This window comes from Papaver somniferum, chromosome 1, assembly GCF_003573695.1.
Source record: "Papaver somniferum cultivar HN1 chromosome 1, ASM357369v1, whole genome shotgun sequence".
Classification (NCBI taxonomy): Eukaryota; Viridiplantae; Streptophyta; class Magnoliopsida; order Ranunculales; family Papaveraceae; genus Papaver; species Papaver somniferum.
In genome coordinates, this window is record NC_039358.1 from 9,182,630 (window position 1) to 9,199,844 (window position 17,215).

Sequence of the window (17,215 nt, forward strand, 5' to 3'; positions counted from 1 at the left end):
CCCAAAGGAAAAACAGATGGATTAGAGGGATTCAAGATCATCCCCTCCTCTATTACCATATGGAAAAGAACAGACTGTTCGGCTCCTCAACCAATGAGTAGCCGAGGGTGAGGTTCAGTTGTCGTCGATGGTGGTGGATGTCAATAAAATGAACAAGGACGCTGCAAGGTATTGCCACTATCATAGGAGAATGGGACATCCGACAGTGGAATGTCTCGCGATAAGAATCATATTTGAAAGAAAACGCGAGTCCGGAGGGCTCGAGGCCGCAAGACAAATGATCGAGCGAGACCCTTTCCCACGTCACTAAGAATGGAGGAAACCAGTGAGTTAAATGTAAAAGCGCGATAGAAAACAACGGGTAAAAAAATAATAATACAATAATAATAATAATTTTTAATATCTTTCCCTTATGAACAATTACAAAAAAAAAAATATCTCTAAGTTGACAAAAGGAAAGGTCGCGGAACGTTAATGACGTCCGATCGACTGACAAAATATTGCAGGAAAGCCATTGGCTCCTGATCGACTGAGAAAACGTCGCGGAACGTTAATAACGTCTGACAGACTGACAAAAGGTTGCGAAACGTTAATGACGTCCGATCGACTGGAAAAAGGTTGTGGAACGTTAATGACGTCCGATCGACTGACAAAAGGTTACGGAACGTTAATGACGTCCGATCAACTGACAAAAGGTTGCGGGAAAGCAAATAGCGCCCGATCGACTGACAAAAGGTCGCGGAACGTTAATGACGTCCAATCGACTGACAAAAGGTTATGGGAAAGCCAATGGCACCCGAGCGATTAACAAAAGATTTCGGAACGTCAGTGATGTTTGATCAATTTATCAAAGTTGTGGGAACACCAATGGCACCCGATCGACTGGAAAATTTACTAAAACACGAGGCAGATAGCGCCCAATTGATTGAACTTGCAGGAAATCCAACGACGTCCGATTGATTGATGAAAGATAGTAGCAACACCAATCATGCTTGTTCAACTGACAAATAACGACGCGACCAGTGGACAAAGAAGGAGGAAAAAGAGTAAGCACATTCATATCGTGCCCTTCCCACCCACACCGCAAGATGATCCATGAAATCAGGGGGGAGTAGCCGCGTTCAACACACACCCCTAGCCCTCTCAGTCCCCTTTGAAGGAAAAACAAAGGGGGAATAGGCGCGTTTAATACACCTCGCCCTCCTAGTCCCCTTTTTGAGGAAAAACAAAGGGGGAATAGGTGCGTTCAACACATACACCTCGCTCTCCCAAAAAGAGAAATATATGGAAGGAATATGCGCGATTAACACACACACATACCGCCCTCCCAGCTCCCATCAAAGAGAAATACACCTTATAGAATAGATACCCGAGTACAAGGCCAAAATCATCCGTCACTCATTCATTTGATAAGTAACGCGCGACGCCTGCACACCTACGGACCTCACCATTATGAGAGCGCCCTCATGCTAACCAAAAACAGTAGCCAAGGCATAATCGGCCTCACCATCCAACTCAGCGAACCTCTTTATCTCGTTGAGAACCTTTGATTTGCGAGAAACAGCTAGCATTCCCTCTTGATCATGATAAACTGTGCGCGTCTTTCCCACGAGCGATACCCAAGAAACCGACAACATCTACCTACCTCCTCAGAAGAAGCAAGCACCTTAATTCACCAGGAATATCAAAGGAGCAAATAACGCGGAAACCGCTACAAGGGCTAAAGCACACCCGTGCAAGTGAGTAAAAACCCACTCAGAAATAGACAGACGACAACCAGTTATGGCTCGAAACTCTCAAAACAATAAATAACATAACAGAAAAAAATCATGCACAATCATAAGATTCAACCACCATCAACTTAAACAAACATCATAAGTTAATAAAAAAAAGAGAGAGGGAAAGAAAAGAGAAAGCATAATACAACAACAACTCGGCTCAAACTAGGTTGGCCGGAAAAGATGAAACTGTTTATAAAAAAAGGAAGAGGAAGTGCATTAGATTGATTGAAGGGAGGACAGATCGTGTTGTGCCTGCTCGATAGCATCGCGGGCACCCTTCTCTGCAGCCTCCACACAGAGTAACTCATCGCTCGCCGCTCCCACCTGGATAAGAAGCTGGTCCAGCGCCTCTTTCCTCTGCTTGGTCATCCCAAAAGACTTCTCAATTTCTCCCTCGAGATTGGTTACCCGAGTGTTAAGTTAAACGCAGGGGTCTTTACGATTCTTCACCTGCACTAGCAACGCCTCCAGCCAACCTATCGGAAACTTCAAGTTGGTGGCTGCATGCATGGACGCTTCCCAGCCACTAATCGTTGCGGCAGGAATGAGACCATCTCCCATCTTAGTAAGCTCGTCAGCGACCTCCAACAGATTCTTGGTCATGTAGCACAGCGTCCTCATATCCAATAGCCCGACCCTGACCATATGGCCACCAGTGCGCTCGACAATATCCTTGTACGCAGCGGAAAAAGTGGACGGAACCTAGAACCCATAAACCAGAGTATGGGTGGTAGGTTCGACCCCAGCCGCAGCGGCCTCCACCACCATGGGGAATTGAAGCTCCACACCTGTATCGGCATGAGGGACTTCCGCTTGGACATCGGGTGGCTGCACGCTTTCCTGAAATCCACTGCCATATTTACGAGGGCGCTTGGAGCCAATATCACCGCTTACGACTACGCGTCGGCCGACATCAATTCCAGGGGCCTCGGGTTTGATCCCTCCTTTCCGAGCCATTTATAATAAACACATGGGTTCATTAAAAAAAAAAAAGAACAAAAAAAAAATCTTTATCTCTTTCCTCTAACCTTGGACGCGACTCGGTGTTGGGCGATATCAATATCTTTGTCGTGAGACGCTGAAGAGCCAGATGACGAGCTTGAACCGCTAGATGTGCCTTAAAATCCAAAAAGTGAGAAATATAATGAGTAAGACTCGATGATTTATAGCAAAATAAGGAAAGGAAAGAGGAAGAAACATTCATAGACGCAGGACAGAGTAATTTTGTCACCTTGGAAACCACCAGTAGGAAACGCCATGTGGGATGAGGACCCACCAACCACTGATCGGTTAGATCCATATGGGCTCATTGACTCCAAAACAGCATTAGGAGACATAGGTATCTCACCTCGAGCACGAACAGTCTGCGCCCGAGGAGGGAATACATATATCACTTTAAGATGTGACGAAACCCATCCACCACCCTCGGACAAGATGATCCCCAAGTTATGCAATTGATCAGTAAAAAAAATAGCGGGATTTCTAACGATGTCCTGAGGAGGCTGTGACGCGCTCCTGTGCAAAGTCTTCCCATATTGTAAAGAGGAAACTTTAGCGGAAGAACAAGGGCGCAGAGGAGGATCTAAAAATTTGGACGCTTCACGCTTGGCCTTCTTGAAAAGACTCATCTCGTTCCATTCATGCTCAGGCATGTTCAAGTACTCTTCTATCATTTATGAAGGAGCCTCCACCCCACGCGAGTAGAAGCGGCGCATCTTTGGAACATGGTCGAGCCGATGACCCATCAGCGCCTGAGCCGGTTTCAAAATAAATAGATAGAGAGAGGAGAGAGAGCTAGAAAAGAAAACTACACGCTAAATAAGAACGGAACGATCCATCAATACGTGAGTTGACAGAGGACTCGAAGATGTCTTGGATACATTCAGAAGAGGAGTCTTCCGGCTCGAAAATTTCGTCTCTTTCCTCGGCCGAATAGGATCACATCCCTCCGGAGGATCCCAATAAGTCAGGACAGGTTCCAAGGAGCGGTTCTTGGTACCTGAAGGAAGACGATGCACCATTTCCACGGCATCATCAAGTTTAATCCTTCCCGACGCATGCAATGCTTTAAAATCCTCGTAAGACAACTCTTTGGAGGGAACTGGCTCTCGTAGCGGAAAGTTCAAAGCCTGGCACCGCATCAAAAACTGACAATCATGAGAACCCTCAGTAACTCCTGAGGGTCGATCTTGAAGGGGATGTTTGAATGAGAAGTTAATACCCCTATCAGCCAGACGCACTGGCTCTTTGAAGACATAACGGTTGAAACTAGCTATGATATCTAAAGTACCAGTACTCTCCGGAGGTGGGAACCTACGAGGAACCCCCTGATCAAAACCAGCTTGACGAGCTGCACGGTCGGGATTATAAGACATGTCTATGAATTTACCAGCGTGGAAACCAGGAAGATATCCGGGCAACACCACCATCACCGAATCAAAATCTGATTCGGACAGAAACTGGGTCGAATCCAGGTCCGCGTCAAAAGGCGAAGTAAAATCATAGTGAGCTGGACCAGATCGGCCATCATGGTAAGGAAGTGATTTAAAATCCTTAGCCACGTCCAAGAACTGCGCTATGCCACCTTTTGGTACCTTCCTCTTCTTGCGCCAAAGAGCCATATGAGGATATCTATATACGACCGGAACCCTTTCCACCGAACCGTCATCTCTCTTGACATCTTCTTCGCGGTGGACCTCTAACTTATAAGAATCGGGAGCATATGGAGGAATATGTTCCCAAGACCACGCGAGTATGAAACTGGCAGGGATGAAAGTCTCGATCTTGTGTGCCGAGCCAACCATTTGGAGATCCTGTAAAAACAAGTCTAAGTGTCGGTACCAACCCCCCAGGAACATGGGAGCGAGAGGGAAGGAAACCTCGCGGGACAAAAAAACCGCCATCGGGACCAATTCATTCTTTATGGTATCATGGGGGCTATATTCGAACATATCGTGACAAATCCAAAGAAGAATGAAGGCGGCCAGTTCCGCTCTAGGATTGGATTCTTTACGCTCTGAGGGTAACACCTTTCCATCTACTAATCAGGGGTCCCATAATCGAAGCCATAGGGGAAAAGTCACGCGTTTGTGATCCTTGGTGATCCACTAGGAATCAGAGGAAGCGACTAGAGTGTTGGGGCCATGAATTGACTCGTAAGCACGGAACGAACTGCTAAGTATACGCTCCCCTGTGGGAGGAACCGAGGGAGTCTTTCTTTTCTTGCTCTCAACAGCTTTCCCTTTGGCAACAGCCGACGAGCCTGCTTTACTGGTATTGATAGTCCTACCTCCTGCGGTAACAACTTTCTTTCTCTGCCCTTTTTGGGTTGGCGCCTTGCCATTCCGCACCAATTCGAATCGAGAAGCATCCTTGCAATCTAACAAATAACCCCATAAACTTCGGTCGTCCGGAGTCAGCGCTTCATAAACGGCCGCCTCATCGTAAGAATGGGATCCGTGAAGAGGTAATCCAGTAAGCGCGACGACGTCCTCCAAAACCACAGTGGCCTCCCCAGGATGTGAGGAGAGTATGAACGGGAGGAGTCCAGCGACAGAAGAGTCGCGTTGTGTCGCGCCTACATCTCTCCACTTCCCGTTACATAGAAGAATCTAGGGCCTCATTGATTTTAGCTTGGTGAATTTGGACGCGTGATCATAGTTAGAGCGGATATAAGCCGCCCAATGTGGCCAAATTTAAGGAGTCTTTGATACATAATGGGTGTCGATGTCCGAAAGCTCGTAGTCACCGCGATGGATAGCCATGCGAGGAACTCTTTTTAACGGAAAGGTAGCTTATTTTCTGATTCCGGATACATGATCCATCCCGGAGCATTCAGATAAGGTAATACTAGAGGATTCAGGAGACTAGGTATGAGGTTATCACTCAAGGGTATCACGCGTCTATTCCCACGATATTCATTTAGCTTCAGTGCACGTTTTAGTTGAGGAGTCCCGGCGAATTCCGCTAATGTGTAAGCTTTTCCATCAGCGGAAGGAGATAGGTGAATTTCTTTTTATCTTGAATACTCACTCTCTTCCGGGTCATTACTCATTGTCTCCTCGGATTCGTCAGACTCGCTCAAAGAGTTATCATCGGAAGAGAGCTGCTAGACATGGCGTAGCCGCGAGTGAAGTCTGAAGAAAGAGGTAAGTAGTAAAATAAGTGAAAGGAGGAAGGTAAAATAGAACCCATATTTATAGGGAGTTTGGAGGCGCAAAGATGGAAGTTATACCAGTAAGCACGATAATCAACAAAAGTTAAGAATGGTCATGTAAGGGGAAGTTATAACGTCGCCCACTAACATGAAAATAGTGGAGAAATGGATAATGATTATAATGTTATCTTATGACTAACTTCATAGTCAGGGGACTAATATTGATACATGAAAAATAGTTCCCCTTAACCAGGTTAGGATTCCCCAAAGAGGGGAAAGGCCACACATAGAACATGGGGACTAAGGCCCAAGTCCACCAAAGAAGTACCCACGAGTTGGAAGGGACAATTAAGGAATTAACAAGGAAGAAAGAGGTTATATTAAAGAAGGGATGGTATTAGTAGTAATTAAGGAGGTTTAGGACACATGGCAAGATGTCATAAAAAGAAGGGGCTTTTAGAAAGTCTATATAAGGAATGACAAGGTACAACGGAAAGACAACTCTCTCTCATACTATTCTAAGAAAAGTGAGGTCATCTTGGTACACTAGGACGGCTAGAACCCAACGAGAATTCCGGTATTAAAAATTCCCAAACTATGCAATAACATCATGAAGTTTCTCATTCCTTATACGAAAACGATATCTCCTTTCTAGGTGACTTTTGTTTCTGCAATAATGACAAATATAAGGAACGTTCTTACCCAGATTCATGTCTGTTGTTGTTTGGAGGTTGATATACTTTGCTCTTTCGAACCTTAAATGTCGGTGAAGAAATTTCACTTTTGCCATCAGTGGAAACCTTTTGTTGAGAAAAATCACTAGCCTTGACAAATTTCATCTCTTTGCTAGTACTTGGAGCATTTATTCCCTTATAGCCCAAACTTCGTGCATCATGATGATTTTTACTTGCTCTTAGCATAGTGGTTAATTTTCTTGAATAAGTATTGAAATTTTTCAAGTCATCTTCCAACATCTTGATTTTATCAAGAGCAACAACTAATCATCCTCAAGGCGTTTTTCTCGAGCGAGATAAGCGCTTTCTTTATCATCAAAAATTGCTTGCTGAGAGCTAATCACTGCTTCAGTTTCGACAAGTTTCTCTTCCAAAATGATATATTTTTGATAAACATTATCACATTCAAGTGACTTTCTACTCAGGTTTTCCTTAGAATCTTTGAGGATCGATTCACAAGAGCGATTCAAAACATAAAGACCTCCGTAAATCCTTTTCAATTTCTTGTTTTCTCGACAGAGAGGAGTCAGAATAGGTGTGACATGAGAAGTTCTCATCTTCTTCTTTTCCAATGAATTCAAAACCTTAACATACTCTGAGACTTCCTCATAAACATATCTATCAATATCTGAATCACCCTCATCAGAAATTTCATCTAACAGTTCTTCTAGGTATGTTTCCCAATCAACAGTTTCTACATCAAGAGAATGTTTAGACTTAGATATGAAAGTTCTTTCAGGTGAATCCAAGCTTTGAAATACATCTGGTAGTTTCTGAACTGGTACGTTATTAAAGATAGACTCGTCCATAATAATCAGATTGCTACAAACACAGGTCTTAGCGTGTTTGCCTGCTCTGATACCAATTGAAAAAGTGGGGGTCTAACAACCACACCCAATATTTTTTTTAAGCAATCTATATGGACTAAGTCCAATATAATTCCAAGAGAATCAACTAGACAGTCACACTCAATCAAGGAAAATATATCCAAGAGTTATATCTCTATTTCTCAAATCAATCTACAATCGAACAGATAGGAATCTGTGAGCCGGATCAATATGAGAGATAACTTGAACAGTACCAAAGACCAATGTTCAAGTATCAATTAATTTATATAAACAACCAAATGTTGGATTATCTAATTGATTGAACTACTCACAACCTGTGATATTTCAATTATATATAAAATATAATGCGTAAAAGAAATAACACAGACACCAGAAATTTTGTTAACGAGGAAACCGAAAATGCAGAAAATATAAATGTATTTGTTCGTGAGTATGTAAACATACATAACCGATTTTAGAACTTAACCCAGTGAGATATGCAAACGGGTACGCATACCTAAGTTCCCGGACTTGGTCTTGTTCACCAGTATGCAAACGGGTACGCATATTGTCGTTACGACCGAACTAAGTTGAAATCAGTACGTATACGAGTATGTGAAAAAGCGGGGGTACAACAACCACAACCAATATTTCGATTAGCAATCTGTATGGACTAACTCTAATATACTTTTAAGAGAATCAACTAGACAGTCAGACTCAATCTTAATAAAAGTATATCAAAGAGTTATATCTCTCTTTCTTGATTCAATATTTTACTCAAGCAAATAGAAATCTGCGAGTCTAATTGAATACAAGAGAAATCACTTGAACGGTACCAAAGACCAATGTTCAAGGATCAATCAATTTCAATCAACAACCAAAGGTTGGATTTCCTAATTGATCGATTCAACGCACAACCTGTGATATTTCAATTATATAACAAAATATAGTGCGAAAAAGAAATAACATAGACACCAGAAATTTTGTTAACGAGGAAACCGCAAATGCATAAAAACCCCGGGACCTAGTCCAGAACACACACTGTATTAAGCCGCTACAGAAATTATCCTACTACAAACTAACTTCGGTCTGGACTGTATTTGAACCCAAATCAATCTCACACTGATCCAAGGTACAGTTGCGCTCCTAACGTCTCTGATCCCAGCAGGATACTACACACTTGATTCCGTTAGCTGATCTCACCCACAACTAAGAGTTGCTACGACCCAAAGTCGAAGACTTTAATAAATAAATATGTATCACATAGAAAAATTTACGGTAATAGATAAATCTGTCACCCACAGAAATACCGACGAGTTTTTGTTCCGTATTTTGATAAATCAAGTTGAACATGAACTAATTGATAACCCGGACTTATAATCTCGAAGAACAGCCTATAATTATCAATCACCTCACAATAATCTTAATCGACTAGCGAAAGAAGATATTGCGGAATCACAAACGATGATATGAAGATGTTTGTGACTTCTTTTATATCTTTCCTATCGGAGAAATCAATCTCAAGTCAATCTTACTATTGTACTTAGTACGATAGAAACAACAAGATCATATCACACAACTACAAGAAAAGTAGTATCGGTCTGGATTCACAATCCCAATGAAGTCTTCAAGTCATTAACCCAGGGTCTCGGTAGAAACCTAAAGTTAAAGGAGAATCGACTCTAGCTAATACAACTAGTATCACACAATAGGTATGGGGATTAGGTCCCAGTTGCTAGAGTTCTCCCTTATATAGTCTTTCAAATCAGGGTTTGCAATCAATGTAAGCTTAGTAACAAAGCATTCAATATTCACCGTTAGATGAAAACCTAGGTTTGTGTAACCATAACCGTTAGATCGAAACTTAGATTGTTACACATAAATGAAATGCACGTTTATCTAGGTTTGTGTAACCGTATCGAAACATGTATATCTAGTTGGTTCAAAAGTAGTTAACCAAATGGTTAGCCATATGAGCATTTTCATATCAACCATATTCTTCTTTACCATAACTGGTTCAAATGACTCAAATGAACTAGTTAGAGAGTTGTTCAATTGCTTAAATCTTTATAATAGACACAATTAAAACAAAAACGATTTGGTTCACTCGAATCGATTCATGAACTTTATATCCACGGTTTGCAAACTTGCGTTCCTTAGTTCGTATAAGTTTAAGTTCACGAATAATCGTTTTTAGAAAATAACCAACTTAAGTACGCAGACTGGTACGCGGACTCAAGTACCCGGAATAAGTTTGTTTTCAATTCACAAACTCCAGCAGAAATTCTCGGGATGAGAACCTCCCACAGTACGCGGACTGGTTACGCGGACTCTAGTTCCGGTTTTCCTGAGCAGCAAAGTACGCATACTTTGGTTCAAGGAATAAGGACTTATACATGTATGAGTTACCACACAATGCTTATATACAACCACGGTTATATAATCTAAACTCTTATTTCAATCATTTAAACATTCTTAGAGGACGTTGTATAGTTGTTGTTCACAAACCATTTTTCGTCAAAGCCATTTTCAAGTGATTGAAACTTAACATGACTTTCGTCACTAGTAAAGATGAAGGGGTAATTTGCGCTGCCTCCCCCATAAAGATTGGTAATTTGCATTACCTCCCCTACAGAAATAAAATTTGTAAAACCTCCTGTCTATTCCAAGTTAGCTGACTCAACACTAACTTACACGTGGTTTTTATTTTTTGGGGTAATTTGCGTTACCTTCCATGTAAAGATTGGTAATTTGGATTAACTTCCATGTAAAGATTGGTAATTTGCATTACCTCCCCTATAAAAAACCACATGTAAATTAGTGCTGAGTCAGCTAACTTGGAATAGACGGAATTATTGACGAGGGGAGGTTTCACTAATTTTATTTTTATAGAGGAGGTAATGCAAATTACCAATCTTTGCAGAGGAGGTAATGCAAATTACGCTAAAGATGAACTTGGACAAAGCGAAAGCTTACCAACACATATTTCGAGAAATAGATAAGCGAGATAAACTCGGCTCGAAATAGCAAATGTGTATAATCAAAGCCTATATAGCAAAACAACTTTTATCTCAATATAGGAGATAGAGTAGATAGACTTTTGAGTGATAGATAAGTTCAAGTCTCCACATACCTTTTAGTCAATGAAGTTCCACCAGTTCCTTGAGTAGTTCTTCGTCTTTGTATGATGATCGCCATGGAGTCTTGAGCTCAACTACACTTTCTATCCTAGTCTGAGACTTAGCTATAAGTAGACTTGAAATCAATACTTATAGTTTTGATCACTAACATTGATAAACATGCTTGAGATAGAAATGCATGCGAGTTCGACCGAGCAGTGCTCTAACAGTATGCATACTATAGTTCCTGGAATTCAACTGTTGAATAAGTACATATACGGGTATGCATACTAAATTCCCGGACTTGCAATACACTTGCAACAGTTAGCATACAAGTACGCATACTGTTCTATATCCAATCAAAGGTTAATTGTTCTAAACTCCCATTTCAATCATTGAAACATTCTTGGAAGACGAGAATAGCTGTCTCACATAAACTATTAGCTTCAAAGCAATTTTCAAGTGATCAAATGATCAATACGAAACATTCCGAGTCTACATCAAATGACTGTCTCACACAAATCATGTAAGTTGTTACCAGGCGATTTTCACATGATCATATTTTGACTTTTGTCAAGATTAAAAGATGAACTTGGTTAAAGCGAAAGCTTACTAACACATATTTCGAGAAATATGTAAGCGAGTTAAACTTAGCTGGAAATATCAAATGTTTATAATATAAAGTTTATGTAGCTATAAGACTTTTGTCTCAATAGGAGATAGAATAGAAATAAACTTGTGAGTGATAGATGAGTTCAAGTCTCCACATACCTTTTGTTGATAAAGTTCCACAAGCTCCCCTTAGTAGTTCTTCGTCTTCAATCGATGAACGCCGTGAATTCTAAACCTCAACTACACCTATCCTAATCCGAGACATAGCTATAAGTAGACTAGAAATCAAGACTTATAGTTTTGACAACTAAACTTGACAAACAAGCTTGAGATAGTAACGCTTGAGAGTTCGACCGAGCAGTGCTCTAACATCAATATATAAATAATTACAAACCGTAATAAAAGCCTAAACAATCCATACTTTGATCCTAAACAATCCATACTTTGAAACTCTAATTGAAATCAAGATTACTAAAACAATGAATTGAATCATAGTTAGTAAAGGGGACAAAAACAATGGAAGAAAAAAGGAAGAATTAATGGATCATCAAACTATTTTTTAGCATTTTGTTTCATTAAGGAAGTATACCAAAAAAATAAAAAAACTTCTCACTCTCCTAATAAAAACTAAAACTAAAACCCTAGTCGAGTAATCTTTCCCTGTTCGGGTTCACTCCTTTGAAGAGGATATGAGCATGGCATCTTATTTAATTTCCAATCTGTATTTGGATTTTCTCTCTTTTATAGATATTGTGTTTTTTTTTGTTTGTTTGTTAAAACAAATCCTTTAAAGTTATTTTTCTTTGATCTTCTAGATTTCAGCCACTTTTAGATCTGGTTATTCAGGGTTTTACTTGTAGGGATTCATGTCACATATGATTTTTGTAATTTTGATGAAGTTGATGAACAAAAACAACATCAAAGGAGTTCAAACACCAATACCAACAACATATCCAAAGACATATGCGACAAAAATAACACCATAGACTCTAGCAAAAAATAGTTTCAGCAGACCGATTCAGAAGAAGACTCAGACCGACTCAGCCTTAAGATGGCTGATTTATGTTATTTTTGTTACCTTGCTTATTATACCTTCGGGTTATTTTATACCTTTATCATTTATCATATTGTATGTTTGAAAATTCTTGAGAAGTGGTTGGATCTATGGATCCTGGCATCACCACTATTTGTAGAGTGGCTTTATTTGTTTGGATGTGTTACTTTTGATTTGTGTCGAGCCACTTAAACTCGTTCAGCTACTAAAAATTCGGGTTAGAATGGTTATAGGTCTTATCCAGTTGATTATGTCATGTATCTATGCTATTAAGAGTCTTGAATGTGTATGTTGTCTATCTAAAATACTTATGACTATTGAGGACTCACTGGTTTGAATCGGAAGACTATTGTCAAAATATTTGAGAGTCGCTTCTTTTTCGATAAAAAAAGAAACATTTTGTTTCATCTTAACACACACATGGGTATAAATTTACATCACAATCTCTCCTCATGTACATGGGCTTAATGAAACCAAACATCGGTATCATCAGAAATAACGATTTCATTGGGATTACTCGGTTTTACCCTTATTCTCATATTTCATTAAAAAAATGTATAGAAATAATTATAAGGTCATAACTGTAATTTGGATACACAATTCATTTAAATTTTTACTGTGATAACATACATATGTGGTATATGCAATCATAAAAAGTAATATTGTCCTTTTAAAAAGATTACTTACCATTTTAGAAAGGAGATACTATCCGTTTTCATTTGAGAATGAGCAGCCAACAAACTTAAACTTTAGGAGACCCTAAGTAAAGATTTTATAAGAACAAAAGAAGAAAAACGTTTAAGGGCCAACAAACTGTAGGACACACAACTTAAGAGTCAACTGATCGTTACAACATACGACCTTTATGCATTGACATATGACCGCTTTCTTACAACATTCCACTTTGTGTGGCAGTGGGACCCCGTAACCTTTTTCCCGTAACCTTCTTAGATGATGATTTCAACTCCTTCCCCATCAAAACAGAAAAGAAAATCAAACTCTGTCCCTCTCAAAGTCTCAACATTTTTGTATCTGAACCGACTTTACTGGTAATCACAGATCTTTTTAGATAATCTCATCCTATTCCACTATTACCACAACATTTGACCATTTTCTGATTAGTTTAAAATTGATAATAATAATTATTATTATTATTGTGATGATAATGTTATGTTGTGATTGAACTTTGATAACATCTTCTGCTTTTCATATTTCTTATGTGCCGATTATCCTTGTAGCTTCCCGACTGGATTTGTTGTAAGTGTAGGTGATTAAGGATTTCTGGGTGATTGGTGGCTTGTAACAACACACAGATACAGTATAACCGAGTACCTGGCTCCGGGAGGCCTTCTGGAGGTACGTTTTTATGGTTCTATTCAAATTCTTATCATATATGGTGATGAGGGTAATTCAGAAAGCTTTATTTGGAGTTTTGGATCGTAGTGGTTCAGACTTTATTTGGATCCTTAATTTCTAGACATGCTTTCTTGTGAGTGCACTTTTGAATATTATTTTTTTAGTAATACTGTACATACTTTCTTCCTACAGGTAATATGAGGAAATTGAAAGATCTAATGCATAACAGTGATAACCGAACTTGTGCAGACTGTGGTGCTCCAGATCCTAAGTGGGCGTAAGTTCTTGTATTGAACACTCCATGGTATATATACATATACTGAATTTTACTCGTACCTTTACATTTGTGGATCAATATCACAGAATCGACTGTATGCTACCCAAAGCTTAGTGGTTTTTCTTTCACACTCTTGTTTTCTAGTACTTGCATAATATGATGCTCTTGATCAATACTGGTATAAATGGGCCAGAGTTATACTTTACTCATTCCCTTTTGTAGTTCTTATGATTGTATCTTCAATTGATGATATGATGTGCCATTGTACACCACATTGATTTCCATTTTTCTTTCTTTTTTATTTGTGACATTTATATTTTGCTTTCTTCAGGTCAGCAAATATTGGAGTATTTCTATGCTTGAAATGCTGTGGTGTGCACCGAAGTCTTGGTACTCATATTTCAAAGGTAGCTTTGATGGATTTGTAATGTTGTAGTTCACGTATGCTAGGTTTAGCTGTACTTTATCTTGTTATTCTGTTCTCCGAAAAGTATTTTTTTAAAAATAATTACTTGGAGTTCTGGGACCTAAAGACCCTAAGTAGCAGCATGATTAACACATGCATATAACACACATATTTGCATGGGAAACAGGCTACTTTGTAGTGGGAAAACTCTCAGCTAATTCAGCAACAGAATTATGCTTCAATTCCATTTGGATCATAGAAACTGAGTATGTCGAACTGTCTTAATGAGAACCTAGATTTACTGTCCATTTTTTGTTTTAAACAGTAGATCTGACTGCTCAAACACCGCCTTCATGAACTTCCTTAACAAGGCTTAATCCTCCAGCAAAAATGTGAGGCATGAGCAACACTATTCTTTTTTATTGTACATGAATTCTTTTGTTAACTTAAACCCCTAGGAGTTTAGGGTTTGTTTTAAACTATTCTTCTTCTAAAGATGCTCTTGCTTTACTTGTACAATTCAGGTTTTGTCAGTCACCTTAGATGATTGGTCTGATGAAGAAATTGAATCCATGATTGAGGTTGGTGGAAATTCTTCTGCTAATTCAGTCTACGAGGCTTTTATACCTGATGGGATCACAAAGCCTGGAGCAGATTCAAGCCATGAACAACGTTCCAAGTTCATCAGGTGTGTCAATTTTCCTGGTGAACAGCATGTTAATACTTGCATATAAATGAGTGTGTTTGCTTAAGAAGCATGGATACGTATTTCCAAATAGGTCAGCGTGCTCATCTCACCACGCGTTCAACATTTCTTGCACCTGTGCTGTACACACCACGTGTGTGTCCCACATTTGTCTCTGTATGGTGACTATTTTGTTTCCTTGTGACAGCATAATTTGGGGTTTGTCACCTGTATTATACTAAGGCTCTGATGCCACCTGCAAGATTGTTGAAATTAGGAGTAAAGGTAGAGAAATTCTCGATGTGCAGGGTTGAAGAAAACTCCCTGCGAAGTTCCAAATTAGTTTTGTACCCCGTCGACTTGTAAGATAGTCAAACAAGCTATTATCTTGCATGTTTTCCATGTTGGAATTCATCTTCACTTAAATCCATATATGCAAACAAGAGCTTAAGTGTGTGTCAGCCTTTGTGCACTGAATAACTCTATTTACACAATAGATAATCATGAGAAAATGTTTATCTGGTGTCTGGGTATTTCCAAATTCTCTCCCAGATTAATTTCAACACCCTAGGAATCATGAGCCAATGTTTGTCTCCAGTTCCCAATAGATAAACAGTTTTTTTTACCCCTTCCATTTCCCATGGTGTTTTGTATATATTGTATCTGTGATGTAAGGTGTTGGTGAGCTAGTGACTTATGGAACAAATTCTGCTTTTTGCTGGTATCTGGATAGAGGTTTCCTGAATTATGCTTGTTCTATAGACCTTTTTATGATAAAGTAGTGTCTTCTTTCGTTGGAGTTTTTGGGAAAATAGTACGATAGTTATCTATATGGATGAATTAAGGTTATGGACTCCCATGGAGTTGACGCAGAGATATTTTCAGTATGCTAGATTAATGTGTTAACCATTGCTCCACAAACTTGTTTTTTCAAAGTTCTAAAATTGGTTCCTTCTGTTTTTTCCTTTTATAATATTGCCATACTATACTTGCAACATTTTTTTCCATTTCAAGTGATTGAATCAGTGACGCAAAACATATAAGGTTAGTGTAACTGGTTTTTCAGATTATTGAAATGTACTTATTTAATTTACGTTTCATTTGAAATTTAGGTCAAAGTATGAGCTTCAGGAATTTCTTAAACCAAGCTTGCGGATCGTTTCATTGAATACTGGAAGGAACTCTCTCGAAACTAGTATCCCCGGAAAGATTATGGACACCTTCCACTTAAACTTGTTCTCTTATTAATTTGGAATGGTTAGAGGTCTTCTCCTGATAATTGTGTCATGTATCTATATTATTAAGAGTCTTGAGGGTGTGGATTGTCTATTTGAAATACTTGTGATTGGTGAAGACCTCTCGGCCAATACTTGTGATTTTGAATGGGAAGATTATTATTAATATTTAAAGCTCGCCTCTTTTTCAGAAAAAAAGAAGCACTCAAGTTTTCACATTTCTAGTTTTAAGATATTGTCGCATGACTAAATTAGACAGTACATGCATAACAGAAATTTCGAGTCAAATTTATCTTATATATCTTCTCGAAATATGACTTAAGTTTAAGAACATTTGTTCATACTTGATGAATTTGGTGAAAATCAATTTATTGCTTATGACCTAATTATGACTCAAGATTTAATCATTTAAAAATAGCCTGGAACAGTGATATGTGTCATTGATGTTATTCGGGAATGTTTCGAATCGATTATGGAGATATAAAGCTATTATTAATCTGGATACAGGACAATATGCATACCAGTTCACATACTAGGAGAACTGTTATAAGTCCGGAGCCGCAGTACATGTACCCATTACACGTACCGACGTAGCTATAGTTCGGCATCGATTTTTGGGTAAGCATACCCGGTATCCATACCATAAAAATCATGTGAACTCGTGAACCAGGAAAGGTACGCATACCTAGTATGTAAACCGGAAAATATTTGTTGGTTTTAAAACCAAATAAGGTACATACCTAGTATGTAAACCGGAAAAGATTTGTTGGTTTTAAAACCAAATAAGGTACGCATACCGTAAAACATTTGTGAGTTCCTGAACTTGTTTTCTTCTTAAGATTACACATACCCGATATACATACTATCACAAGAATATTCACGAACAAGTATAGTACACGTACCCGGTACACGTTCTTACCATGTCAAATATTTTCAGATGCATCAGAATTATTTCTATGAGATAATAATCATT

The 17,215-nt window shown here is 39.0% G+C and overlaps 1 protein-coding gene across 3 annotated transcripts; it reads left to right on the forward strand.

Annotated features, from left to right (window-relative positions):
- Positions 1 to 13,270: 13,270 nt before the first annotated feature.
- Positions 13,271 to 16,367, forward strand: LOC113325595 (ADP-ribosylation factor GTPase-activating protein AGD12-like). Of its 3 annotated transcripts, none has more exons than XM_026573671.1 (6): positions 13,271 to 13,332; positions 13,551 to 13,639; positions 13,832 to 13,916; positions 14,248 to 14,323; positions 14,847 to 15,010; positions 16,120 to 16,367. In XM_026573671.1, exons 3-6 carry the CDS (start codon positions 13,837 to 13,839, stop codon positions 16,253 to 16,255), a joined length of 456 nt encoding a protein of 151 aa, XP_026429456.1. In that variant the 5' UTR covers positions 13,271 to 13,332; positions 13,551 to 13,639; positions 13,832 to 13,836; the 3' UTR covers positions 16,256 to 16,367. The 3 variants fall into 3 exon arrangements, with proteins under 3 accessions (XP_026429456.1, XP_026429454.1, XP_026429457.1); XM_026573669.1 differs by having other exon boundaries at positions 13,276 to 13,332; positions 13,522 to 13,639; XM_026573672.1 differs by lacking the exon at positions 16,120 to 16,367 and adding an exon at positions 15,216 to 15,277 and having other exon boundaries at positions 13,276 to 13,332; positions 13,522 to 13,639.
- Positions 16,368 to 17,215: the final 848 nt, after the last annotated feature.